This window comes from Rattus norvegicus, chromosome 8 (genome assembly GCF_021556685.1).
Source record: "Rattus norvegicus strain SHRSP/BbbUtx chromosome 8, alternate assembly SHRSP_T2T, whole genome shotgun sequence".
NCBI classification, from domain to species: Eukaryota; Metazoa; Chordata; class Mammalia; order Rodentia; family Muridae; genus Rattus; species Rattus norvegicus.
Window position 1 is genome coordinate 13,138,951 of NC_141541.1, and position 27,385 is coordinate 13,166,335.

The 27,385-nt window shown below is 39.8% G+C and overlaps 1 protein-coding gene across 2 annotated transcripts in view; it reads right to left on the bottom strand.

The window, feature by feature from the left end:
* Window positions 1-27,385, bottom strand: part of Cntn5 (contactin 5) — a 1,240,814-nt gene that overhangs the window by 260,435 nt on the left and 952,994 nt on the right. For both annotated transcript variants that reach the window (XM_087560151.1, NM_053746.2), the window contains 2 exon segments: window positions 25,527-25,656; window positions 23,131-23,281 (listed from right to left, as the gene is read on the bottom strand). In XM_087560151.1, coding sequence (XP_087416277.1) covers window positions 23,131-23,281; window positions 25,527-25,656 — 281 coding nt within the window.

The following is a 27,385-nucleotide window of genomic DNA, read 5'->3' on the forward strand; positions in this document are numbered from 1 at the left end:
TCCCAGTTCCTCAAACATTAAGTAACACACATTTATTATTTCCACAGAAGCGTTTTTGTCTTGAGGTTTCTAAATGATTACCCAGTGAAAGTTAACTCCAGACTCATCTTTCCTTCCCACGCTTCCTCCCTCTTTGATCTCAGTAGAGCCCAGATTTGATTTATCTCGTCTCATTATTCATTTGTCTGTCATTCAGGCTTTCTATGATTTTGCTCCCCTTCAGTCAATTGCCAGGAATAACTTCCTTTATTCTGTGCGGCATCTTTTTTTTCATTTCCATTTTTGCTAACATTCCTCCACATAGGCATAATGACACCTTGCATCCAGAAAACCTCCTCCTTTTAACTCTAACCTCCTTTATTCTCATGGAAAATAAACCTGTTTCTCATTATGCAAGAGCAGCATGCTATTCTGGGAGAGGCAGTTGGCTGGAAATTAGAATAGACAGGTCCATGAATTTGGGCAAATCGCTTTACTGTCTCATCCTTGGGTTTATTATCTGTAAAAGGAGGAAGCTGGAGTGAGCGATGTCTAAGATTCCCATTGTGCTGGGAGCAGCTGCTTCCCCAGCATTCCTCACCAAGGAGATTCCAAAATATGAGGACTACATGGGTAATTTGCTCCCTGAGTGACTTAAGAATAAAATGAATTTATTTGTTGTCTCAACGATTCATGGAAAAATTGTTGATCCCAATTTCATTGAAAACAATGTGATTGTGTTAAGTAGAGGTCAAGAGGTACCCACCTTGGCATTCTGTCTTTCCCTTGTCTGATACTTGGATTGATACTTCCTCCATTGCCTTACATATTTGAAGACTAGTTTCCAGTTGATGGCGCTATTCAGGATGGTTTAGGAAGTGCAGCCTTTTGGAGGAAAGGGGTGGCCTTTCACAGCTAAAATCTCTCCTCCACTTCTGTTACCTCTCTCTGCTTCATGCTTGTAGTTCAAGATATGAGTTTCGTGCTTCTGTCTGACCATGCCTGCTGCTTGTGACCAAGACTCTGCTCTGCTTCTGCTAACTCTTATCCCCCAGGAACCACAAACAGAAACAAACTCTTGTTGTTTTTGATGGTGATGATTTTTAAAATTCAGTTTTTACATTTTCAAAATAATATTTACTTTTGATCTCATAATACAATTACATGATTTCCCCTTTTCCTATTTTTTCTTTCAAAACCTCCTTTTTTCCCAATCTACTTTTCTTACTTCAAATTCATAACCTATTTTTTGTTGTTATCACACACACACACACACACACACACACACACACACACACGCACATTCCACTTGTCAGACCACTTTGATCTTCAAAGAAACAGAGTCAACAAATCTAACACAAACGTGACATTCATTAGGTATTTTCCATGAGTCATTGAGATTTAGCATAATTTCATTTTTATTCTTAAGCCACCCTGGGATAGAAATTACCTTTGTGATTCTCATATTTATATATGCTTTCTTGGTGTATAGTAACATGAATATGTAATGGATCGAGAATATGTGGGTGTCTGTGAGAAAGTGTGCTTGTGAGTATGTATATGTAATCCTACATACAAATACAACCTGCTCGGTCTGTATAATGTCACTTGTGTGTATGTTTTTGTACCGACCATTGGATATCCAGTTGCCATGCATGCTCTTCCTTGTGGTTGTCAGAGTCTTCTATCAGAGCAACAGAAAAGTAACTCATAGACCTGGCCACTCTGCTTACTTTAGAAGCTTCTCTACACAATGTGACATTTCTAGTTTTCTTTCATGAAAGCAGGACAAGTGAGAGAACTATTTTTCTCTTGTCATGATGGTTGGGAAAAGTCATGTGTCAGGCGCTGAGAATCACTGGTCTGGGAAACTCATAAAAGTTCAGAGGAGGCTAATATGCTCATTGAAAATGACATTGTGGATGTCACAACATGTGGGCCCAGCAACTGTATTTCAGTCACTGGTGTCAGACTGGTGGACAATAATAGAACTGTCATAGTTAATAAGGTTTTGTGGCCAATTGGCTTTGGAACACAATTCATCCATGAGTGTTGACATACATAACTGCTGTGAGTTCAGGATTGAATGATCATGTCTTGTTGACACAAGCATATTTAACAGACAGTCTTCCATTCCCTGACTCTTAGAATCTTTGTGCTAACCTTTCCATGGTTTCCTAAACCCTGGTGTTGATGGTGTGGTGGTGTTGGGGAGGGAAGGTGTCCTGTTTAGGGATGAACTTATTTCCTTTCTGCCCCGAGACAGGTTGTAAGTCTCTGTGGTTAGCTATGGAAAACATGGGAAAGGATAATGAGGCCTCACTCTTTCTGAGGGCCTATCGACTGCTAATGGTGTTTGAGGAAAAAAGAATGTCATTTTCTCCAGGGGTGTAGCAACTGATTTTCCCATGCGTCAGTAAATGATCTACCTCTGCACATGCAGAGGACTCTGATTAGACACAGAGATATCGTGATGATATTCCTAGCTGTAAACTTGGCTACAGCTGGAGTTAACTAAAACCCAGAATGAAGGGGCACACCTGTGTGGGATTTTTTTGCTGAATTTGGAGGGGGAGGAACCATTTCTAATTGGAATCTTTTGAAGTGGGAACACCACCCCTACACAGGGCTCCCACAACTTCTGCAGGAAATCTAAATAAGGAAATGGAGAAAGGAAGCTTTCTGTTTGCCTCCTTGCTCTTGCCTTTTTAACGAGTCCATTCTTACACTGGCATTGGGGTCTACTTCTTCCAGCTTCTCATGTGCACTGAGGACCAACACAGACATACAGAACAATTAGTAGATTATAGGACCTTCTATACATAGACAGCCATTGTTGGAGTAGCTGGTCCACAGCCTATAAGTCATTCTAATAAATCCTCTTTATATACAGAATGATCTCTAGTGATGTGTGTGTGTATGTGTGTGTGTGTGTGTGTGTGTGTGTGTGTATGTGTGTATGAAGCCATCAAAGGAAAAACATGTATGCATTTATGTTTTAAAGGTACTGTAATTCCAAATGTGAATTGCTAATTCGGTGATCAGGTTTAACGGGAGGAGATGAGTGAGATACTCACTAGCCAACGGCAAGAGATCAAAGAGGTAGACTCTCTCAAAAAGTTGGTAATCAATGGATGTCTAACTAATGTGCATATAAAATGAGTCACACGCTATCAGTCTTGCTGGAATCATGATGTTATCATTTTTGTAAAGATCTGAAACATACCACTGTTCTCCCTCTACATTTAGGAAGTCAAGTGCATAAAAATCAAAGCCTGTGCCTGGGACCACACAGCAGCCAGGCATTCCACTGACGGGATTACATGCAGAGTTTATGAGGCCTGTAGGAAAAGTAAACATGGGGATCCTTGTTCCAAAGGTAAAAATGTTCATTTGATGACAGTAAAATATGAAGCTATATTAGGGTCATCCCAGAGCTATAGCCTCATCAAGAATGGTGCTTCAGGCAACCGCACCACTGGCCTGAGGTGAAGTCAGTCCTGATCTCCCGACCCCAGGAGATGCTGGAGCCTGCAGGGGGCGCTCTTGATCTCCTTTGGTTGCTCTCATACAAATGGATTGATTGACTTACTGTTGATTTTGGCAATTTCTCTTTGCTAGAGTATAGTGGAGACACACTGTCTCATGAAGTATTACTATAAATCAGCAAAAAACCCAGCAGAATTATTACTTTTATTATTATTATTGTTGTTGTTGTTGTTGTTGTTGTTATTACTGCTTTGTCTCTCAAGCTGAAGAAACCATCATTAATGTGACACCAGCACCCTGCCCACCCCCAAAAACGTTTTCCATGTAAAGCTGACTGTAGACCAAAGCTGAGACTGGGTCATTGACCAAATGGCATATTGGAAAGAATACTTATATTTCTCAAGCACTATGTCAAATATCATCTTGCTCTATAATGTTTTAAAAGGGCCTCTACTCTAACAGCAGAGGTAAAATTGAAGTTAATTCTATAGAAATATTACCCATGTGATATGTGTGTATATGTACTATGAATATCCGCTGAGATGAGCCATGGTCATGCACACATATGTTAGGTTTCAAACATGGCACAAATGGCTGACGTATCTATTTAACCTATCAAAGCAGACCCAGCTCTAGGTTTTCCCAGCGTTGATCAGTTACAGGGTCTTCCTGAATGGCATACCACATGCCCAGCCATGAATGTTCCAGCTCAGGGGGGCTGGAGAGCTCTTCCCTATCACCAGTCACCAGCTTTCTTCTGTGCATTTGAGGCCCTTGGCTCATGTATCTGATGCCTTTTCCTTGCCTCTCCCCTGCCCTGCCCCTCCTCCCCATGTAGTAGAGCTCAGTCTGGTCATGTTCACTCTGGATTCTTGAAGGTGTCTCTAACTATGCTCTTCATTTTATCCATACTAAGATTTCTCCTACGACATACTTAGGGACAGTTTTTTTTTTCTTTCTTTATTTCAATTTAATCTGTACATGAGGAAACTAAATGTGGGACTGCATCAACTCAATTCAAACACAATATGAGTTGTTAGCAGCTATGAAAGGACCCTACTGTCTTAGTTCGGGTTCCATTGCTATGAAGAGACAGCATGACCAAGCAACTCTTACAAATGCAAACATTTAGTTGGGACTGGCTTACAGTTTCTGAAGTTCAATCCATTACCATCATGTGGGAAGCATGGCAGTGTATAGGCAGATTTGGTGCTGGAGAAGTCAAGAGTTCTACATCTTGATCTGAAGATAACTAGGACTTGCTTCTGCATTGGGCAGAGCTTGGGCATAGGTGCCCTCAAAGCCCACCTACTTAGTGACTTTCACTTACTTACACACTTCCTCTAATAAGGCTACTCTTTTTCCAATAAGGCCACACCTCCTAGTAGTGCCACATTCCATGGGCTAGCATATTCAAACCACCTGACCTACAGACTAAGAGTTTTATCTAATCTACCCAAAACTATATTTGCCTATATTTGGATATAAGTATAAAATAGCTTATAATTCTGAAAGAGATATTTTGAACGTCTGTTTTCTCAGGAGCAGTCAGGAGATGGTAATCTCTGTTTGCTGTAATAGTTCTGCCTTTATCCTTTAACAATTTTATCAGTTACTTTCTGTGGCTGTGATGAAACACCATGACCAAAACAATTTATCATGGAAAGCATTTACTTTGGCTTCTTGCTCTGGGTGGACAAGAGTCCCTCATGGCCTGCAGACATGCAAACAGCAGGAACAGGAAGCTGGGAGACCACATCTCAATCCTAGGCACAGGGTGCGAAGAGCGGACGTGGAAGTGAGGTAAGGCCACCAACTCTCAGAACACAGTCACAGTGACGTACTTCCTCCAGCAAGGTTCCATGTCCTCCAGGATCCATTACAAACCCAAACGGTGCCTCATATTGGGGATCAAGTGTTCACATTCACCAGCTTGTGGGAGACATTTTTTGTTCAAACTACATTGAATGAGGGGTAATGTTTCTCTAAGCCTTGAATATCCCTAAGCTATATCTGGACCTTGTATATCACCTCCTTCCCTGAAGATATGTATAAAAACTCAGTGCCTTTCCCTCATAAGTAGGTATTTGTAGTAAACTGTGGCTGCTGTGGCCTTTGCAGTCTGAGGTGGACACAGAGTTCTCTTTCCATCGTCATTACTCAGGTGGAAGATACTTTCTTGCCATCAATCTTTGACATGCAATATCATTCCTTTCTCTATCAAATCCACAACGTTTACCTTTTAGCATGAGGGAATCACTCCATGGATTCTCTTGAGCATACTGAAATTGTTAACATTCCTGCTTTTGTACTTGGTGTCATTATTACATGACCACAGATGCTGCAACACCATGATGGTTGATTTGGTTACAATATGGCTACTAAATAACTCATGGGCACTTATTGTATTCAATATAGATACTCAAATATATGAGCCTACAGGGACCATTACCATTCAAACCGCAACACTAGATCTGTGAATTCTGAGGTAGGGAAAGACAGAGCTTTTTTTCTGCCAGCCATTAAAGCACCAGGGGTTTGGAGTTAACCATATAATGTTATGAAACACATGTAGCTGGTTAGAAATGCAAATGAAAGGTGGCCATTTAGAAGACTGGGGTAGCTATCATACATCATCACTCAAATATGGGTCAGAAAGGCAGGGTGCTGTCTACTCCCTTCAGATGTCACTCACAAGTGCTGCAGTGGATGCTTTGGACAGCTCACATCTACATCTAGCTTCAATGTCACTGTTAGCACTCCAGATCCCTAATGCACTTCAAGAGAAAGGACATTGGAAATCTCTGCATTTTATAGCAGGCACACAGGTGCAGCTACACTATCTTCTCCAGTGCCTCTCTCGGCATACAATACACACAGAGGGTAATCACATAAAAGTTTAAGCATTTATCTCAGTGTGGGGGGGGGGGAAGAACACAGCCATACTCTAGATATTAATTTATGCAGACGTAACATTTCTGATGTGGTGTGCCACATGCTGAATTTTTAATGACAATTTTATAATCAGTTAAAATTATATAGGAACGTTTTAGAGAGTGGAGTGTTATCAAGAGTTCAGTTAAAATGACTTACCTCAGAGTTTTAAACAGTGCTAAGTGGTTTGTCTGAAGTATTCAGACTTGCATTTCATATGGACAGGGCCTAAAAAACGGGGCACTGGACAGGGCCTAAAAGACAGGGCACTGGACAGGGCCTAAAAGATGAGGCACTGGAAAGGTCCACCGGGGAGACACATCAGAAAATCTCTGGCTTGACTACAGCTAGACGCTTGTTTCAGAGGTTCCTTCCTGAGTATCATCATTGATAAACTACACACAAAGAAGGCTCGCATGGTTCAGTGGGTAAGTACTGGAGAGATGGGAAAACTGACTGCTCAGTACTGTTTCTTGCTAGTTAGTAGTCATTCTGTTAATCCTGTTGGCCAGAGCATCAGAGTATAAACTAGTGCAAAGGACCTAGCATAGACAACTGACTAGCTTGACCTAAACCTCCTAAATAAACAAAGCAAATCAACCCTCCTTCTCTTTACATTTGTGATTCAATACCATGCAGGTGTGACTTAATCCTATAAGAGAAAGAGGAATGTCTAGGTGAAAAATTGTAATAATGTTATTTTATTATAACCACTTTTTTGAAGAAATTCAGCGTGTCATTTCTTCCACTCTCTATGTTGTCCTTCATAATTTGGCATGAACTTATCTCTATGCACCTTTAAGAAGCTGCAGTACAGAGATATGTAAACTAAGAGACAGAAAGGAACTGGATATGTGTGTTACTGTAATCTCATGTGAAAACTTACTTTTCCTTCGCCTACTCTGCAATGTGCAGTTTCCTTCCATGCTCAGAGGTTAGTAAGTGAAGAAACAATAATTGAAGGCACTGGCACCCAGAGAGTCTCTCTGAGCTCTATTTACAGATCACAGGAGAAATAGGAAGAGTGCTGTGGAGTGGGGGGTTGGGATTTGAAGGGAGAAGAGGAGGCGCTAGGGGTCAGTCAGTCAGTGCCTTGGTGTTGGACTTCCTGTTCCTTAGAACTCTGAAAAGAGCTGCTGACATAAGTGGATCTGAGACAGCTGACTTTTAATATGTACAATTCCAAGACAAACTGTGAAAGCCCACTCCCTCCTAGCACGTGAAGACTCCGGGCTTACATTCTCGTGAACTCCACTCCCATTTCTCGGCAGGATGGGGCTACACAATGTGTAAGATACTGTGCCCGGCCCTCAAGATTGTTCTCATTTACTTCAATGGCCTCATTACAGAAAGAAGAAACTACAGGTTAGGCAGGTTCAGAACCTGGGAGTCAGTGCCCTATGGCCTGTGTCAGAGCTTGGCTAGGGCTGCCTTTCCTGGACATGAGCCCGCATCCCCCACATACTGAGAGCGACTGTGGAAAGTGCACATCACAGATCCAAGACTGTCTTATCTGCCTATGACCCAGGCAGACTCAGAAAATACCTGCTGATTAGTTGAGTCCACATTTCTAATGCCTTCAGTCCTCTTCCTGGTACCTCCTTCACCTTTAGACATACTGGCAATCAACCCTAATAATTTTGACTATTGTTACTGATCAAATCATACAACCTTTATTTTCAGTAATAATTTTATCAATGAATATTGACTATAATAAAAAAATGAATCTCAGTCAAGCATCTTCCAAATAGAGAAGTTATTTTTACAAGTTTATTGCCCACTATTTACTAATGCTAATGAGATGCCAATGTTTTTTCAAATATTGCTTCAATTAGTGTGTGTGTGTGTGTGTGTGTGTGTGTGTGTGTGTGTGTGTGTGTACCAGCCACTTTAGAACTGTAGGTGTCAACCAGAATAATATAAGTTTAAACTAAGTCTTTATCACCTGGTGTAATGGCACACATTATGAATGGTAAAGGCAGGAAGACAAACAGTTCAAGCAAATCTTCAACTGCATACTATGCTTGAGGTCTGTGTAGTTTATATCCCAACAAACAAACAAACACACATACATGCAAAAACACAAAAATCCTTATAAGTGTTAAATCATCAAAATTTGCATATGGTAAGTGACTTGTTACAACACAGAAAGTACTACACCAAAAATATACAGGCTAAGTCATGCTTCTATCAAATACCTGAACTATAATCAAATTTATTATTAGACATCTTTTCTTTCCCTGTTTCTGCTTACTTGTACAGAAGGAACACACAGATACCCCATACACAGAGTCATACTCACACATTACACTCACACATAAACATACAAACACAGGCACATATACAGACACACATGTACACACAAATATTTACACATATACATATGTACATACACATAAACACACCGACACACACAAATGCACAAACGTTTACACACACATGTACATATGCATGCACACAAACACAAACATACACATACAGACACACATTCACACACACATACACACAAACATTTATGCATACACATATACATACACATACATACACACAAACACACACACATACAGACACATTCACACATACACATATACACAAATACACACACATACAGACACACATATTCACACATACACACATGCACACAAACACACATACAGGCACACATTCGCACACACACACACACACACCTACAAATAGACAGAGAACAGGGAATTTTTCTTTAACATCCTTTTTTTTTTAAAAAAAAAAGAAGGTTGGTTTTTAATGTCAACATGTCACAAATTAGAATCTCTTGAGCATGGAGCCATGCTTAAAGAAGTGTCCTGATTGTCTTTTAACTGGGAAGTCCTGTCCAGATTGTGGGCAGCATTTTCTTGTTCCTATACCATGGGAATTTCAGAAGGAATGTCTGTTTCCCTGCTCTGGCCTGGAGCAGATTTGTCCTGACGCTGCTGCTGCTTCCCTTGCTGACATCAGGACAAGCTTTTCCCTGAATTTCCATTTCATCTGGAGATCAGTGGTACTGCAGAAAACTTCCTGGCTTCTAGAGTCAAATCGTAAAGGGACCTACCATTGTGGATTGAGTAAATACAGGCTGTGAGCCTTACTCCTCCCCACGGGGAGAGACAGCCCTTCTGGGATTATTCCTACTGATAAGCCACACGGCTTCAAGAACTCAGTAACCACCAGGTGCTCAGCTCCTCTTGTGTGATTCCATTGTTCTTTCTCATTTTTCTTTGTAATTTTTATTGGCTATTTAATTTATTTACATGTCGAATGTTATCTCTTTCCCAGTTTCTTCTCTGGAAACCCCTCATCCCATCCTTTCTCCCCCTACTTCTATGAGGGTGTTCCCCCACCCACCTACCCATTCCTACCTCCCCATCCTGGCATTTCCCTAGGCATCGAGCCTTCCAGAACCAAGGGCCACTCCTCCCGTTGATGCCCAACAAGGCCACCCTTTGCTACATATGCAGCTGGAGCCATGGGTCCCTCTTTCTTTAACATTCTTATGAAACGGAAACATCTGTGTCGAGGTGTTTAGACATTAACAATTATTTTACTCCAGTGACAACTGCTTGTTGAGGTGATAGAAGACAGAAAATGTCTCTGACTTGCTATGGGAATATCTAAAATCCAAGCATTTTGTTGTCTTTGAAATTGCTTTACATGGAATCTTAAAAAAGAAGAAGACGAAAGTGTTTTTGGAAAAACCTTTGAGAACATGGTACTTAAAATGCTTCTCTGGTCTCAGTCACAGAAAGACAGATAAAGATGCCGCTAATAAAACACAGGGACCTTGAGAATAATACAGTCTGGGAAAAGTTAACATTCATGAAGAAATTCAACTGTATTTTAAACTCAAAATAGAATTTAAATGAAAACATCTCTATTTCCCCAAAGCATCCTATCCTTCCATCGGATATGGTCCTAAGCTTTCCTGTGGATGCCGTTGTAAATTATTTTTTTCAGTCTTTTTGTTTCATTGCATAGAAATGCAAATTTAGGATTTTGTATTTAAAAATGTAATCAAACTCCATAAAAATCACATATTTTTTCTACTGATTCTTTCAGCTTTTTTTTTTTTTACTGACAATCATTTGTACATAATGGGGGCTTTGTTTTCTTCCTATTGTATTTTATATCTTGATGTGAGTCAGACAGAACACTTGTGTGGAGACCTAGTTCTCACAGAGAAGCACTCTGAGGTGAGGGGATTAGATCATGAGATCTCTTACCTCATCAGTTACTCCATTGATGGGGTGATAGTTGCCTAAACTTTGGGGGACAGCAGAAACTTAAGAGATGAGGTCTTCTTTGAAAAGGCTGGTCACTTGGGATATTCGAAGGGAGTACTATTTTGTCAGCCTGGCCCTATGTGTTTCCTGGAGGCCATGAGGCGAGCAGCGTCCCAGTTAGGTACACTGCTTCAATCATGATGTTCTTCCTCTGCACAGGCCAAGACCAGATAACCGTGAACTTGTAACTCTGGAACCATGAACCAAGTCAACCCTCCTTCCTTTAATCTGCTTCTCACAAAAGTTCGTCCCAGTAAGGTAAAGCTAAAACATTTTCCTAATTTTGAATTCTTCTTTTCTTCCCACACTGACTAAAGATATCTAGTAAACTGCTTTTCTGTTTTCTAAAGGGAATGAATTCACAGAATGGTTTCAGATCTGTGTCTGAAACATCAAGGTAAGGGAAAAACCTGGCCTACTGTCCCAAGTCCTCAGTCCACAGCTATTTGAACACCAGTTTATTTCTCTTTTCTACTGGAGATCTACCCTCTGATCCAAGTCATTGTATATATTTTCATATACTGTCTCTGGATTCGTGATAGTAGTTTCTCAAATTCTGAACTCGTTTCCTAAAATAAACTCTTGTCTCTACAAGTCAAAATGATATCCAAGAATCATTTCAAATAGTTCATCCAAAAGCTTCTCCATGTTTTCTGACCAGATTTTATTTTTTATTCTATGGCCTCTCATAGGGTTTTGTGAATTTCAACAGAAAGGCAGTTTGTGCTTTAAACAGAATTGGACATTCTTTATCTGAGCTACTTGCTAACTATATGAGCCCGGGCCACCTATGACTAAATTCACTTAAAGTGGACAATTGTATCTTGGAATATTGTCTGATTATGAGGACCGCAAAAATGTAATGCATATCTAACAGTCCTTGTGCTCTAGACAAGAGAGCTATTTTTATCATGGACTTAGTGGGAACAGCTTTTCCTCTCTATACTGCAGGGTTCAAGGCCAGTGTTACATCTGGGCACTTAACAGTGCCTCTTGGAACGGGGCTTCTTTCTCTTACTTTGATAGGAGCTAGCATAGTATCTTACCTTCATTATCTAACAAGGAAGGGTCTGTTTTCCTTGAAATGAATCAAATTACATGTAACTATACCTAGACTATTCTTTTGTGGCATGAAGAAAGAGAATGATTATGTACAATTATGAAAGAAAATGACAGAATTAGTTTAGTAATCTCATTCCTTCAGATATAACCAAGAACACAGAGACCATCTTGACACATGGTCTCTCTCTCTTCTCTCTCTCTCTCTCTCTCTCTCTCTCTCTCTCTCTCTCTCTCTCACACACACACACACACACACACAGACACACACAAACACAGACACACACACCACATAAACATCTACAAACACATATGTATATATATGTTTATATATACACATATTTACTTATTTTATGTTTTTGTATTTGATTAATTCTCTGAGAATTTCATAGGATTTATTTTGAACATAGCCACTCCCCCTAACTTCTCCCAGATCTGAACCTTCCTACTCCTTCTCAACTTCATGTTTTCTTTTCTTTTAACGACACACAGAGTCTAACTTGTGCTGCATATGTGCTCATTGGCATAGAGCCATCTCTTGGAGAGTGGGTCACATGTTAGGACTATGTTATTAAAAAAGTTATATTCTTCCTTCCCCAGTCAGCATCAAAGGTCGGTAACTCTAGTGAGCCCCTCCTTACTCCATGAGGGAGTAGTGACTGTCTTGGTCTTATATGTCTTGAACAGTCAACCACTGCTTCTCTGAGTCCCTGAATATAGCTGTCCTTGTGTTCAGAAAACACTGTTTGACTCTGGTCTTCCCTGATGTCTGGTTCTCACAGTATCTCTCCCGCCTCCTGGAAGAGGTGATACAAACGTCTCACTTGGTATTGTGCGCTTCATTGAGACTTATTCTCTGCAGTTTGATCAATTGTTCGTTCTAGGATGGGCTGTTTTTAATGTGAAGAGAAGAAGGCGTGCTAATATGAATGTCTTTTTGGGTTATCTTTTATGGAAATGGTCTGGCGGCTGCTCTTACTGCAGTCAAGGTTAACACAATGTCTGCACTCTAATTTGTAACCATGCCGCTAATTCCCATTATGAATCAACCACAGTTAAATTAGAGAATGATTTATGCAAAAACTGAAGCTAAGTGACTACTGGGATTAGTAGCTAATCCCAGAAGTAGCTAAACATCTCCTCTGTAAAGTCCTTTTTCCTCCGCATTCTCTGAATCTTCCTTCTTTGCTATTTTGTGTTCAGCAAAGAGGCACTTGGGGAGGTAGCAGGATCAGTCAGTAGCATGCACTTAGATGCTTGAATTCCCAAATATTTTAGCTGTTGTTTGTATTAAGGACAAATTAAGCTGAAAGTTGTAGTCTGGGGGGCTTTTGAAAAAAAGAAAGCCTTTAAGCAATTAATGGCTTGTTCAAGTCTTGTGCCTACTTGGAGTGCACAGCCAGGCAAGTTGTGTAACTGTTTATAGTAACCGGGGTAAATGAAGCATAGTTAGAAGTAGAATTTATGAACTGTTTGCTAAACTGGTAATTAGGTAGAGATGTAAAGCTGCAAGCAAGAGATGCTGCCAGGACAACAGGAGCCGCCTTATTCTGTTGTCATTTGAGGCTTAAATTGCCACAGCTCTTCCTGATACTTCCCTTGGGAGTTGATGCCTCTTTTGTTATATTTAACAATTAAGGGGAAAAGGAAACAAGAGACCAGCTGGTGGTGACAACAGGAAATGGAAAGACAGGTTTGAAGGTCTTTGGGGAGGACTCTGAAGCTCTTCTATGACCTTCGATTTGGGACATACCAGGGAAAAAGCAATTAAAGTCTTCCTGATGTGCTGTCCTCTGCACGTAATTATAGGTCACATATCTGAAGATCTGTCATCATGTCACGTCAATAGGATTGGTAAAGTACAAGATTTGAAGCCATGAGAAGACCTTTTCCTCCTCTATTTTTAATCAACAGTTTAATAGAGTGCGAATGTTGGTTCTGAATGCATTTGTATTATTTTGGGTTATACTTCCTAGGGATGGAATGGGTTTAGAAACACTGCATTTTGCTCAAAGTAAAGTAAATCAGGAATGGAAAAACTGGGACAGAGGCAGTAGTATTGTTATACCAGTTTGACAAGTAACTTATGTATAATGTCAGGTCCTCTAATGAATTTGTCAATAAGAAGACAGAGCCAGCCTTGGACATTTCTTACTGTACCAACACCAATACCAGTGTGATCTAGTTTTATCATCAAGCAGAGGAAGTGACCAATGATAGTACGATGAAGCTCGAGCACTGACATTATTAGTTTGTAATTTGCATTTTCTTCTGCTGGAAGAAAAATTAGGTTTAAAAAGGTATCATGTATTCTCACATGTATGTGTAGTCTCAAACTATGTGGAATGTAGGAAACTGATCTCATAGGAATTGAGAAAAGTGGTATTGTCAATGCTGGAGAGATAGGAAGGAAATGGAGAGGAAGATAGGTGGAACATTACAGTTGAATAGACTAAATCAGGTGTGGTCAGTGCGGGATGGTCATAGACTGGACATTAGAGAGGAACTAGAAGTCTCTGAGCCAGTGAGACAGCTCAGTGGGGAAGGCCAAAGACCAGTGTGATCCCCAGGATCCATATGCCTGAAAGAAAAGACTGCCTACTGCAGCCTGTACTGCCATCTCCACGACCCTGCAACCAGCATGTCCCCAAACCTACTCATGCACAAAACAAGTGAATAACATGTCACTTCAAAAAATTTAAAAGGAAGTCTGTAGTGCTATGTCTCAGACAACTATAGATAGTGTGTGTGTGTGTGTATATATATATGTATATATATATATATATATATATTTAAAAAGGTAGAAGGAAACGTTCCTATAAAAGATGATAAAACCTGAGGAAACAAGGATCTTTTTCACCTGATGTGAACAATGTGTATTATATGTATATAATGATGCATGTATGAGAATATCATATGGCTGTCACCAAAATAAGCAATTTTCTGTTTTTTTTTATTGTACCAGCTAGACGTAGATTTGACTCTAAAAAATAAGAAAACATGATAATAAGGCAGAAGCAAATTTGATTATTTTCTAGAAGACAAACAAACGACTCTGCAATCACAGGAAGGTTTGAAAAGAAATGAAAACTTGTCTGCACTTGGGTTTGCATGGGATTCTTTTTAACTGGATACTGAATTCATCACTACAATATGTACTAAGTTTAGCAAAGCTGGGTCTTTCGAAGGACTCACTCAGTCCTTCTCAGTTTTTCTCAGTCAAAGCTGCACTGTGTCATAGGTGAATAGGAGGCATCGTCCAAACAGTCACTAAGGAGCTGGCTTTCTTTGGTTTGTTTTTGTCCTTGTACTCTCAGTTTAGATCGGAACAATAAAATTTTCACACACAAATTACCACACTCTCACAGGGGAGACAATCAGCAAGGACAGGCAGCTTCCCTTCAAGGTGCTACTGAGAAACTGTACAACTGCTTCCTTAGTACGTGGAATCCACTTACCTTGCACAAGAGCCTGGGACAAATGGTCTGCAGTTCTATGATTGATATAGAGTCGAAAACCCAAGACATATTACTGTTTTAGTCACAAAATGTGTGGAGAGAGTAGGAGGTGTGTGAGTATGTGTGTGTGTGTGTGTGTGTGTGTGTGTGTGTGTGTGTGTGTGTGTGTGTTGTGGGGGGATTAAAGTGGCTGTGAAGTAAATGTCAAGGTTCTTGAATTTAGAACAGAAACTAAGAAAGAATTCTGAGTGTAGCAGTTGATGAGGATAATCCCAGCACCAGTGATTTTAGGGAGAAGACAAGAGAGTTTGAGACTAGCCTGAGCTACAAGGTAGGAAACTGTGTCAACAGAAAACATAGAAAGATTGGGGAGACATCCCTCAGGCGTTTGTCTGCGATGTCTGAGACCCTGAATTAACTCCAACACAGAAATAGACTAAGAAAAATATAACAGAATTTTAGTCAGGCATGTTGACTCTCTCTCAGCATTCCAAAGGCAGAGGCAGGAGAATGAATGTAAGCTCAAGGCCAGGTACAGTTGGTGGCTCGAAAGGGTCTTGGAAGTTTGTCTAAGGTGGTGGGAGTGGAATTCCACTCTCCGTCTCCGTGTGGGAATGTAGCTCCACTTTCAGTTTTACTCATGGTAGAACTTTAGATTTATTGACCAGCAACAGATGTGACTTTAAAATTGCTTTGTGGCTGGAAATTTTAAACAAGTCACTTAATCCCTTTGAGTTTAAATGTATCTGACTCAGAGGGTTCCGTTTAGTTGGAAGCCCTGCTTGCTTCCTCCTTTCTCCAACACCACCTCCTCAGAAAGCCTCCAAATAAAGAAAGGATGCTAAAAGCCCAGTTTCCCATTCCTGGCATCTCCTGCCTTGATGTTGCCAGCCACTTAAATCACTGTCTTAAGTGCTCCACTGTTGACCATATATGGGCACAGTTCCAGCTCCTAGCTGACCCCTCGTCACCCTCCTCCTAAGATCTACAAAAGCCCCTTGCCTTAGCCCAGGGTGAGCTCTCCAGTTCCATTCTTTGGACTGGAGAATTGGCCCCAATAAACCTGCTTTTATACTTTTTCTGTTTGCCTTGATTCGGCTTATTGTGTTGGTTCTTCCTTGGCACTGAGTTAATGTAAACCATTACCTTCCTCCTACCTGTGCATTCTCGTTATTGTATTTGCTTAGATACCACGAGCAGAAGGGCAAATCTTTCTTCTGAGATGGCACTATTGCTGAGAGTGATCAGTGTGTCTCAAAGGAAAAAGAAGGAACTAGAAAGTAAAGCAAGTGTCACAATGTTTAAAATCAGGCAGGGAAAAGTGAAACTTTTCACAGCAGTGAAAGTTCAATGTAGTTTGAAGACAGAATACTAACAATAACATTCTGTTATGTTGAGATGAAATCTATATTATTTAAATTTGAACCATGTGATTAGCAACAAGTCATTTTAACACTTTTAACAAGGATCTACAGTAAAATCTTATGATGCCTCCTAAATGTTCTTCTATTCAGTATAAAATTTTATAAAATATGGAAAAACATAAAAATGAGATTAAAATTTATTACCAATTCATATATTCCCAACCTCTGAACAGTTGTTTTTACTCCCAGTTTTTAAATGTAAGAATGAATGTACATGGGTTTTCTCTCAAAATAAAATTTATTCCAAATTTACATGATTTGAAATACATGAAGGGTATGTCATAATTTTGCCATGCACTCATCAAATGCTCAACAGAAACAGGGTTGAAAAATTGTACTGATATATATATGTATATGTATATGTATGTATATATGTATATGTATATATATGTGTGTATATGTATATGTATGTGAATGTGGTGGATATGTGTGGAGTCATATCGTGTGTGGGCATATATGTGTACATGAGGTGTATCATGCATAAGGTATGTGTGCTATGGTATGTGGATATGCAGAATGGGCTCCCAATCTCTGATTTTTTCCTACAGAGTGCTTGACTTGACTTTCATTGCTATGACTCAGCACATTACTGCCTTCTTCTTCTAGAAGCGCTAACGATTATAGATTTTCCTATATATCCACAAGTGCATTTGTTATGCTCGGTTAGACCTATCCTTTCAGATCAATGCACATTTCCGACAGTCCGTGACTGTTTGTGCTGTTCCATGTGTCTTTGGCTTTGAACTCCTGTGCTACTGTGTTGGTGGCCTAGTTGGTCAAGAGCAACTGCTCTAGCTTATTCTTTTCATTATTTTTTCAATGTCCCAAGACCTCATCCTCCAATGCTAATCTTGCAGTCAGTCAGGTGCACAGCTCCTGATCTGATTTTCCCTCAGATAGAACTCATGTAGACTGAGATGAGCATTCATTGGTTCCAATGCTCTTGACCCAAAGGATGATACTATTACTATGTATCCTTATTTAAGAAACTGTGCGTGCTTATTTAATAAAAAATGTAAGCACAGAAATGGCCTTTAGATCACAATGTGAAACCATTTGTATTTTCTTTTTGCTAGAAGTCCATGGGTTAATATTTCTGGAAATCATGGATTATATTAGTCTTTCTTTATATCACTGTTTATCAACACTACTATCTATTTCTTAATCATTTTAATCCCAGGATTTATGCCATTTCTTTTCTATGGTTATAGTTTCATAATATCTGAAGCTGTTCAGGGTCAGAACATGCAGACTAGCATACTGTTTCCTCTGGAAGTGGTTTCCTGACAACGACAGTTTAAGGCAGCTTCTGCTATCTGAATTCAGTGACTGGTCAGGAGGAGGGTGGAGTGGAAGAGCCTTCTGCTGACTTTTAATGTGCTTTCAGAGTTGCAAGCTTGAACAAGTTGTCAATCATTTCTTTTGTTTAGCCTGTCTATTTTTTAAGGGTCTCACTTTGTAGACTAGACCAGCCTCAAACTCCTGCTCTTCCTGCCTCAGCCTCCAATTGCTAGGATACTCCTCTTCTTGATCATTCTTAGATTTGCCTATTTCTACTTGAAGGGATGGTATACCTAGAGGTCAAGAATGTGTCTATCATTTTTTGGTCCCAAAACAACCACGACTCATTATTGGTTTTATATTGTTATGAGCATTTTAAAGGGTGGCTGAAGAAGGCCAAGTCTTGTTCAGTTCAATTTTTCCTGATTCTGAGTCTATCCATAAACCTACAATAATAGTTTAAGACGTCTTCTCCTTTTCTTCTAATCTCAGGGAAGTGACAGAAGAGTCATTTCTGGGTGATGACGCACTGCACATTGCCAGCAGCTCATGAGGGATCACCACTCATGAGGGGTCAGATATCACCCTCATTTTCTTTGAGATGATTTACATCATTTTGATTATTTCATTTCCTCCAAAAGCATAGGTTTTCAGTTTAAAGGAGGCTAAGTGACATACGCTTGATGAATGGATGCTCATTTACCCTTATTGTACAACTTCTAGATGACGAACAAAAAGAAGATACCTAGGGTCTGCATTGTTTTATGTTCTTAATATATAAAAGACACTGTCATTGAGAAACCAACACAACAGCGTGTTCATTAACAAACACAGCATGGAGGTGGATATAAGGGGTGGAAAGAGGACCCTAATTATGCTCATGAATTCCTCTTCTTTCCCACAAAGAGCAAGAAGACCATGCTTCCCTGCAGGAACAGTGTCCTGTAGGGCTTTTATGAAGAGTATATTTTCCCATTTGTCTGAGAGTCAGTATGTGAGCTTGATCGTTGTTGCCCAATAAACACAACGTGTATTCCCAGAAGAAGCCAGCTAATAGGTACTTCAAGTGCAATTTTCTATGCGTGTTAAATGAGGAAGTTGAAAAGTTGGCCATTATGAAGTGCCTTTGGAGAGCAGGGGGTCTGCACGAAGAACTGAGGCCAAGTTGGTCTTGATTTCAGTCCCATAAAAGAACATGTATCCTATGATATTGCCCCTCTATACAATAACATTTAAGTTTTTTTTTACTTGAAAATTTCTTGAGTACTCATCTGTGTTATAATTTACTATCTCTGCAACTGCTAACTTCCTTTGCCTAGAAATAAAAAGCTGTGCTTGAATTCTTTAAAAACTCTAAGTCTTCAAACTAAGTTTTAAACATCTATGGTATTTCTATGATAGTCCATACTGATTGAGACAGATGCCATTGCAAAAGATGCAGACTATGTCTCTTCTTAGAACCTTGTACTCTTTCCTCAGTCCACACTGCACACAGAAAGTAGGAAAGCTTAACATGTAATAATGAAGATTTAATGTGTGTGCACGGCTAGAGTATTTCTGGGTGATTATATTTTAACAAAAGCTAATGGCCAAGTAATGGGTCTAACGAGCTGGAGTGGGGATCCAATAGGTTCTTGATGAACAGACCAGGCTTGTGATAGCAAGTCAGAGAGAAGGGTCCCCATGCAGTCTCCACGCTGAGGACTCCTCAAGTGCACTCATTTCAAGAGGAAAATGGACAGGAGTGATAACAAAACCTAAGTAAATGTCTTCCGACAGATCTCCGAAATTACGTATTAAGACTCAGAGCTATTCTAGTGTGTGTGTGTGTGTGTGTGTGTGTGTGTGTGTGTGTGTGTGTGTGTGTGTGTTGGGGGTGTAGAGAGGGAGAGGGAGTTAGAGAGAGAGGGAGGAAGGAAGGGAGGGGAATATTTTTGAAATTATCGTGGTTAATACTGTGCAAGGGTGAGGGAATCAGGGTAAGCGGCATATGCCTTTGTGTGCAAATAACTGTGCAAATGTGCAAACACATGTACATGTGGGGGGACAGAGATTGAAGTTAGACTTTTTTCCTTCCATATCTTCCATATTTTAAAGGATTTTGACATTGATTCATTTGTTTTGTGTTTGTAGTGTGATGGAATGTTTGTCACAATGTGTGTGAAGAGGTAAGAGGACAGCTTGTTTCTTCTTCCACCATGAGAGGTATGAGGATGCTACTTTTATTACCAGGATTAATAGCATGTGCTGTTACCTGTTGCGACATCTCTAAGGTTCTCCATCTTCTTGAGACAGGGTCTTTAACTGATTCTGGAGCTCACTAACAGGCTTGACTCTCTAGCCAGTGAACTCCAGAAATCTCCTTGTCTCTGGCCATAAACTCTTAGAGCAATGGGCTCACAGGTGGACATCAGAGTCAGGCTTTGATGACTGGGGAGCCAGGTTAGAGATTTGAGCTCAGGTCTTAATAGCAAGCGCTTCACAAACAGAGTCATTTCCGTCACCCCTTTATTTCCCCTTCTAGCTCCCCACAGATAGCCAATTACTTTATATAGACGATAGAAGTGATACAAGAAGTGATGATTTAGCTCTGCTTTTATTTTAGGTGTATGAATATTTTGCCTTTGTGTACGTAAATGTACCACATATATGCTTGGTACCAGCAGAAGTTAGGAGAGGACACTAAACACCATGGAATTGAAGTTAATGGATCAGTCGCCATTCTATGTGGGTGTTAAAAAACCAACTTGGGTCCTCTGAAAGAGCACCCAGTGCTCTTAACTTCTGAACGTTCTCCCCAACTTCTATTGTTAAAAGTATTTTTTAAAAAGAAGTAGGTTTAGAATAGAACACCACACATTGAAGCACGAGCAATGGAACTGACTTTTTTCTCACACTCTTGTATCCTGCGTAGGAATTGCAATTGTGAGTGCCCCTGGCTTAAAAGCAGCCATCGCTATTAAAAGTGATGCTGAAATAAATCAACTGAGTAGCAGTTCTCACTGGCCAACCATTATGTCACAGAGATGAGCCTGAGGACACAGGCAGCAACTATAAAGTTTCCTGTGACTCATAGTCCACCTCTCCTGTACATGTTAGGACTAAGTGAATGAAGCAGTCACAGAAGCTGTGACGACTGTATGGTAACTCACTGTTCATCCATGATCATGTTATTTTGCTTCTATGCCTACTTTGGTTTTGTTCTGCGGATTAGACATGTGCACTGTATGTTGCTACATGGTCCTTACATGTGCCATGTGCACTGTACATTGCTGTGTCATATTACCAGACATGTTTCTTACATGTGCCACGGTCACAGTGTGTCACTATGTCATATTCCCAGTCATCCTTTTTAGTTTCGTTGTTTATTTTGATCAGGGTCTCACTCTACCGTCCAGGGTAAACTTTAGTGTGAGATGCTTCTCCCTCGTTCTGGTAAGTAGCTGGGGTCCCAGGAGCTCTATCTGTCAGCCTCAGAGTGGGAAAGGTCACTATTCATCTGTAAACAGAACCAGTTTGCAGTTTTAAAATTGTAGACTAGGAAAGATAGAATGTGGTCGAATCTTGTTTTTCCTTGAATAAGTAAAACAACCATTTCGCTTCGTAGTCTCCTTTCTGAACAGCATCTCGATGAGAAGTACTGACATTCAGAAGTAAATACTGTACCTGAGCTTGAGGTCAGCACCCACCTCATGACCTGCGTACTTAGGGTGTACGGCAAGTCAGGTAGACACAGCTGGGAAACCCATAAACTGTGACTTTCAATTTCTAAAACGTACCAAGTTCATTTTGTTTATATTATTGCAAAAGGGAACTCCTAGTTCTGTTACTCCACTCTGGTAAAAACTGATTCCGCCTGATTTTAAACCCACAGTGTTCTATGGCTGAACAGCTGATGAGCAGCACTCTTGGGACCTGCAGTGAATAGGAGGTTTCAGGCTGTGTCAGAAGAAAGGAAAATAACGCAGTCAAAATAGAAGAGCTTCTGTCTTTTGATTCAGCCAAAGGAAAACACCGATATAACAGTCTGTCATGTATGCCTCTACAAGACAGAAGACTTCTCTGTGAAACAGGAAACTCATTCTGACTGCCCATACCCATGTGAACATCCTACGTAAACAACCAAATCCCACCTGCCCCACCTGAACACAGCCATGAAACAAGGCTCATCTGAGACTACTTAGATCAATATATCTTAGACTTGCAGAGACATTACTTTGTAAAACATTTCTCAAAAATTAAAAATTAAATCCAAAGTCACTTGTAAGGTTAGCTACCAGTGCTAACTTAAATTACATAGGCGCACTGGAACTTACCTCTGCACATGCAGAACTTATCAATCTCTCTATTTTTATAGACAAGGTAAACACAAACATTCTTATGCAGTAATATATGTGATTATGTTTCCAAAGTAGATGTTTTATCCTGTCTTACCCAGCACCTCTAACATCACTGGGTAATGCCCAGCAAAGCCTGGAACTTGACATATGGAAAATAGAGCACAAAGGGATGGATTAATTCTCATTGTCTGGATTTTCCTTTTACTTTGCCTCTTGATTTCCAGAGACAAACATCATCATGCTGAATATTCTTTTGCATATTTCACATGTGCTTGTTGCCACCAAAGTAATCCTATTTTATTTTCACCCACATGATTAAAAAGAGAAAAGCAGACATTGGCACAAACATCACATGGCACAAATTTGATCATAAAATGACTATGCAGAAGTCGCAGAATATGTTCCCATTATCTAAATATGAGCATCAAATGAAAACACAGACCGTAAAATGATCACAGACAATATGTGGTCCACCATAATGCAAAGCCAAAATGAAAATCAAAACGATCGAAATTCTCACTGGGTGGCAAAGAAGTTGTTAAAGTGAGATAGACCTTGTTAAGATCAGACATAGAAAAAAAACTCACATTTTAATTATCATGATCTCTGCAAGACTTGTATACTTCATGTGCGCCATTTGCAACCTCCAAGATGTGACTTTTGACCTCAGCAGGAGGAACTATTTGGGGGAAGGCAGGGTGTGTGAGTAAGAGGAGGGATCATGGAGTACAGGTTAGTAGGAGACTGAGACTGCAGCATATTGCTACACATGCACGAAGGGATCTCGGAGAAATCCATCACTGCACAAACTAGCAGAAAGAAATTAATTTTGATGATAAAAGATTGAAATGCAAAATAAAGTTCTCACCTCTTGTTCCCCCTCACTGCCTTGTCTCCCTTCCTCCAGGAGATGGCTGGCTTTGGAGAGCCCTGGGGTTTGCATTCTATGAGCACTTCCCGGTCTTTCGTGACAATTATTGATTTCTTCACTTGATTCAGTTCAAAAGAGGGTGGTGAGGCTGCGGCAAAGAGAAGCAACTTCAGTCAGAGGCAAAGCCGAGAATTAGAGTTCATTCACCCACATGTTCAATTCCTCTCTCTGGCACACATTTCTTAAAAATCTTACAAAAAATTATATGGCATTACCACAAAATTTATTGATTAAGAAAGATGTTAGTGATTATCTGCCCACTATGAGTTAATAGTTTCAAGTAACGTGGAGCTTACAAATAAAGAATACTTTGATAAATGACACTCTATTCATGAGTACCAAAGTCAACTGTGAAAGACTGGGAGTCACTTAGACATTGGCTAGGTCAGCCGGGAGAGTCAATTTTGGGTTTCTGTGCAGTGAATTTAGGTGAGAGAATTTTTTTTATTTCTCAATGTAATTTAGCCCCTCCTTACATTACTTTAGAATTATACAGAAGTGAGTGCAGTTTTCAAAGAAAAAATCTTTAAAGAAATGGAATTATATGAATTTAAACTCAAAATGTATTTCATCTATCTCAGTTACTCACCTAAGTATCATCACTCATTAGGATTTACCACATTTAGATCAAGATTCTGTTTTCTCTGAAATATACAAGTCTCCATTATCTGAGAGAGTGAGTGATTTGCAAGCTGAACCTTTGCAAATCTCTCAGCAGTGATTTATGCCCATGTTAAAGCCATAGGATGCAGGGCAGGGCAGAAGGAAAGTGAGGTACACATTACAATTGGGGCCTGTCAAACTATGGAGGACGAGCAGAGGAGCAGAGAAAGGTATGGGAAGATTACAGGTAACGGTTTTGGTTGCCCCCTGGGATTTACTCTTAACAGATAGTTTTGAATGTATGTGTATTGAATAGAAGGGTTTGAGATTGTTTCCAGGAAAGCGCTGAGGTGATTGATGACTGAATCAACTTGTCCATTCTGAGACAACAACAGGTGTTGACAAGAAAGTTCATTAATATCTGAATTGTTAAGATGATGAAATTGTGATGGAATCCCATCCCATATCTATTAACTATGATTTTTTTGTAATGTAGAGCAAGTACAGTTGCAAATATCAGCAACTAAGTGCCTATGGTATACATTTACTTTATATGTAAATGGCTCCTTTCCTTGTCTCAGAGACCATGCGGTTGTTTTTTTTTTTGTTTGTTTGTTTGTTTGTTTTTTGTTTGTTTCTCTTTTTTTTCTGTAAATGTTGTTTACAGAAATAGAAAGCACCTGTAAGGCTCTAAAACACATTGTGAGATCATTGTCAAGACCACTTCAGTGTCTCTCTTTGTACTGCAGTCATCCCTGAACAACACTTAGGGACCCATCTAGGTATATAGAGCAGGTATCCCGGCAAGCTCAGTATTACTCTGGGACTTCTGGGTGAAATCTTTCCTGCAGTATTCAGCTGGAGTCCAACCTCAGATCTTAGCAAAGGTGGAGCTTTTAATGCCTGCTCTCTTGGCCCCAGAAAGGCAAAGCTCTCCCAGGCGAAGCTTTCACCTTGGTGTTTCCTTTTGAAATGTCAATTACACAATAGTAATTAGAACTACTTAGGCAAACATTAACATTTCTATGGGGCCGGGCCAAACTGGCCAAATAAAGGAACCCAGTCCTTTTTAGCTTTGTCAACTTGAATCAGCCTAGAGTTCCCAAAGAAGAAAACCTTGGATGAGAAATTGCTCAGAAAGCCTTGGGCCGTGCATGAGGGTGGGGGGTGGGGGTGGGGGTTGAGGGTGGGGGTGGGGTTGTTTTGATTATCACCATTCCCAGGCTGATGCTTCTGCACTGTTTAAGAAAGCTAACTAAGCAGGAGCCTGATTGAGCTACTAGGAAGCATTGTGGTTCCATAGCTTCTGCTTCAAGTTCTTGCTTGAGTTTCTTCCGTGATGGACTGTGACCTGGAAGTGTAAAACAAATAAACTTTGCTCCCTTAAGCTGCTGTGGGTAGGGTGCTTAAACACAGCAATTGAATGGAAACAAGAACAGCTCCATACACAACCTGGGGCTTTCTCCTGTGAAAATTAGTGAATTCTCTTGCATGAGTTTATTCTCTGCCATAGCAAAGACATATTGTATCAGCCATTTAAGACGAAGACGAAACTCATACACATAAGCACGGTGGGAAAAATTGCAGAAGGAATATCAACATGATATAGTGCGTCTTTCAAGCTCTAAAATGGGTTTTAGAATCACATCATAAAACTTCAGTATAGTTGGAATAAGGGAAGAGAAGAAAGCCAAACTTCTTTCTTCTTTCTTTGCCAAAAAACTGCATACCTAAAATCTTCAGCTCGGCGCTCGCATAAATAGCTCCATATTTATTCTCAGCCAAACACTGATACATCCCAGCATCTGATTGATTTACACTATGGATCGCCAATACTCCATTAGCTGTGTCCACTCTGCTCTGTAATGGCATAAAGAGAAATGAGAACTAGAAAGTAAACAGCTCAAGCGAACCATCCACTTAAAATCCCAGAGACCACACAAAGAGGGTCTCTAGTTAACCTAGTTAACATTATTTTGTAAGTTAATTATTTAATACATATTTTGCCTTTTAGAGATCAATTACGATTTTCAATGGCCTTTTGGAAATCAATTATGATGTATTGCTTAGTATTTTCATTTCTTGAATTGAGACAGCTTTGTTTTAGTTGAATCCAACAGAAAATCAACAAAGACGGGGTTAGTAGGCAGTCCTTTAATGAAGCAGAAGGAGAAAGTAGGCCCAGTCTGCACAATCTAGAGTGTGAAGTGTAATAGACGTAAGTTACAGCCAAGCGCACGGCAATGATCCCTGTGTCCATCTGGCCAGAGGTGTGACTCTTCTCTTATTTCTCAACAAACTAACACAGATCACCAATGTCAGCAACAACTATTGAGTAGTTAAAATATATACACAATTATTAGCTGGGATATATACATTTTAATATTATGTGGAAATTTTTTATAAAAGACAATCAGACATGAATAAAGTGAGAAAAGTACATCTCAAAAACAAATTTTATTATTCAACGTTTAAAAATAAAGCAAGGGCCTTCTTAGGTTTTAACATCTTCATGAACCCGGATTCCATGATTAATATAGATACCAGGTAATTTGACACCATCTTCAAAATAAATCCACTCTCAAAGACTATATCTGTGTGAGGTATTCATGTGACTTGGATGTTGGGAATAAAATATTTGACCATCAGTATATGACCCCAACTCCTGGGGGGGAAATCCCTGAGAAGGTCAGAGAGGAAGAGCTTGCAAACTGAACCCAAGTTTGCTTTCATGGCTTTGTATGTAGCTGCTGTCTTTTGGTTAATTGCAGTTTCTTTAGGATGAACTGGCTTCAGAACAAGACAATGTCAGAACTTGGAACTTTGGAAAGGCGTGACTTTAACAATAAAGGAATTGAAACCCTGGGAGGTAAATGGTACATGAGTAAGCACGGTACACCCGCCCTGACTGGACATGACTTTACACTCTTAAAACTGTCTGCAGAGTCCTTCTTTTCCTGTTATAAACAGTGATCTATTTCTCCTCTGACCACCTTCCTGTGAAGGCCACAGTTAAGAAAGAGAGCTATTAAAATTAACTTTCTTATTATGCAATTAAAAAGTAATCAATGAAAATCTGTCATACAGGAAGTGGTTTTAAAGGTATACAATTGATTTATTGAAAAGACATTTGTTAAGTTTGAACATCGTGGAAAGACCCTTCCCAGGACACTACAATTTTATTCTAGTTTTTTTTTTCCTATAGAAACACGAACTCAAGTAATCTTGTGCTCTAGATCAGTTTTCTCACATGCGCAATGAGTTAAAATATCTAAGGGTCAGCAAGAAATGACAGCAGGTCTGTGATGACTGGTGCTATTTGTCTATGGATTTATAGGCTTTTAATAACTTCAGTGTAATATAATTACTCTAAAAGTAATCAGATAATTAAAATAATAAAAGATTTTTATATATTACATATGTATTTATACATACACATATGAGACAGCAAAAGAGGGCCATTTTGTGCTACATGCTATGTACACTGCCTAGTTTGATGCTAACTTGACACATAACTGAGTCATCAGAAAGGAGGGAACTTCCCCAGAGAAAATCCTTTCATAATTGTAGGCAAGCCTGTTAGGCATTT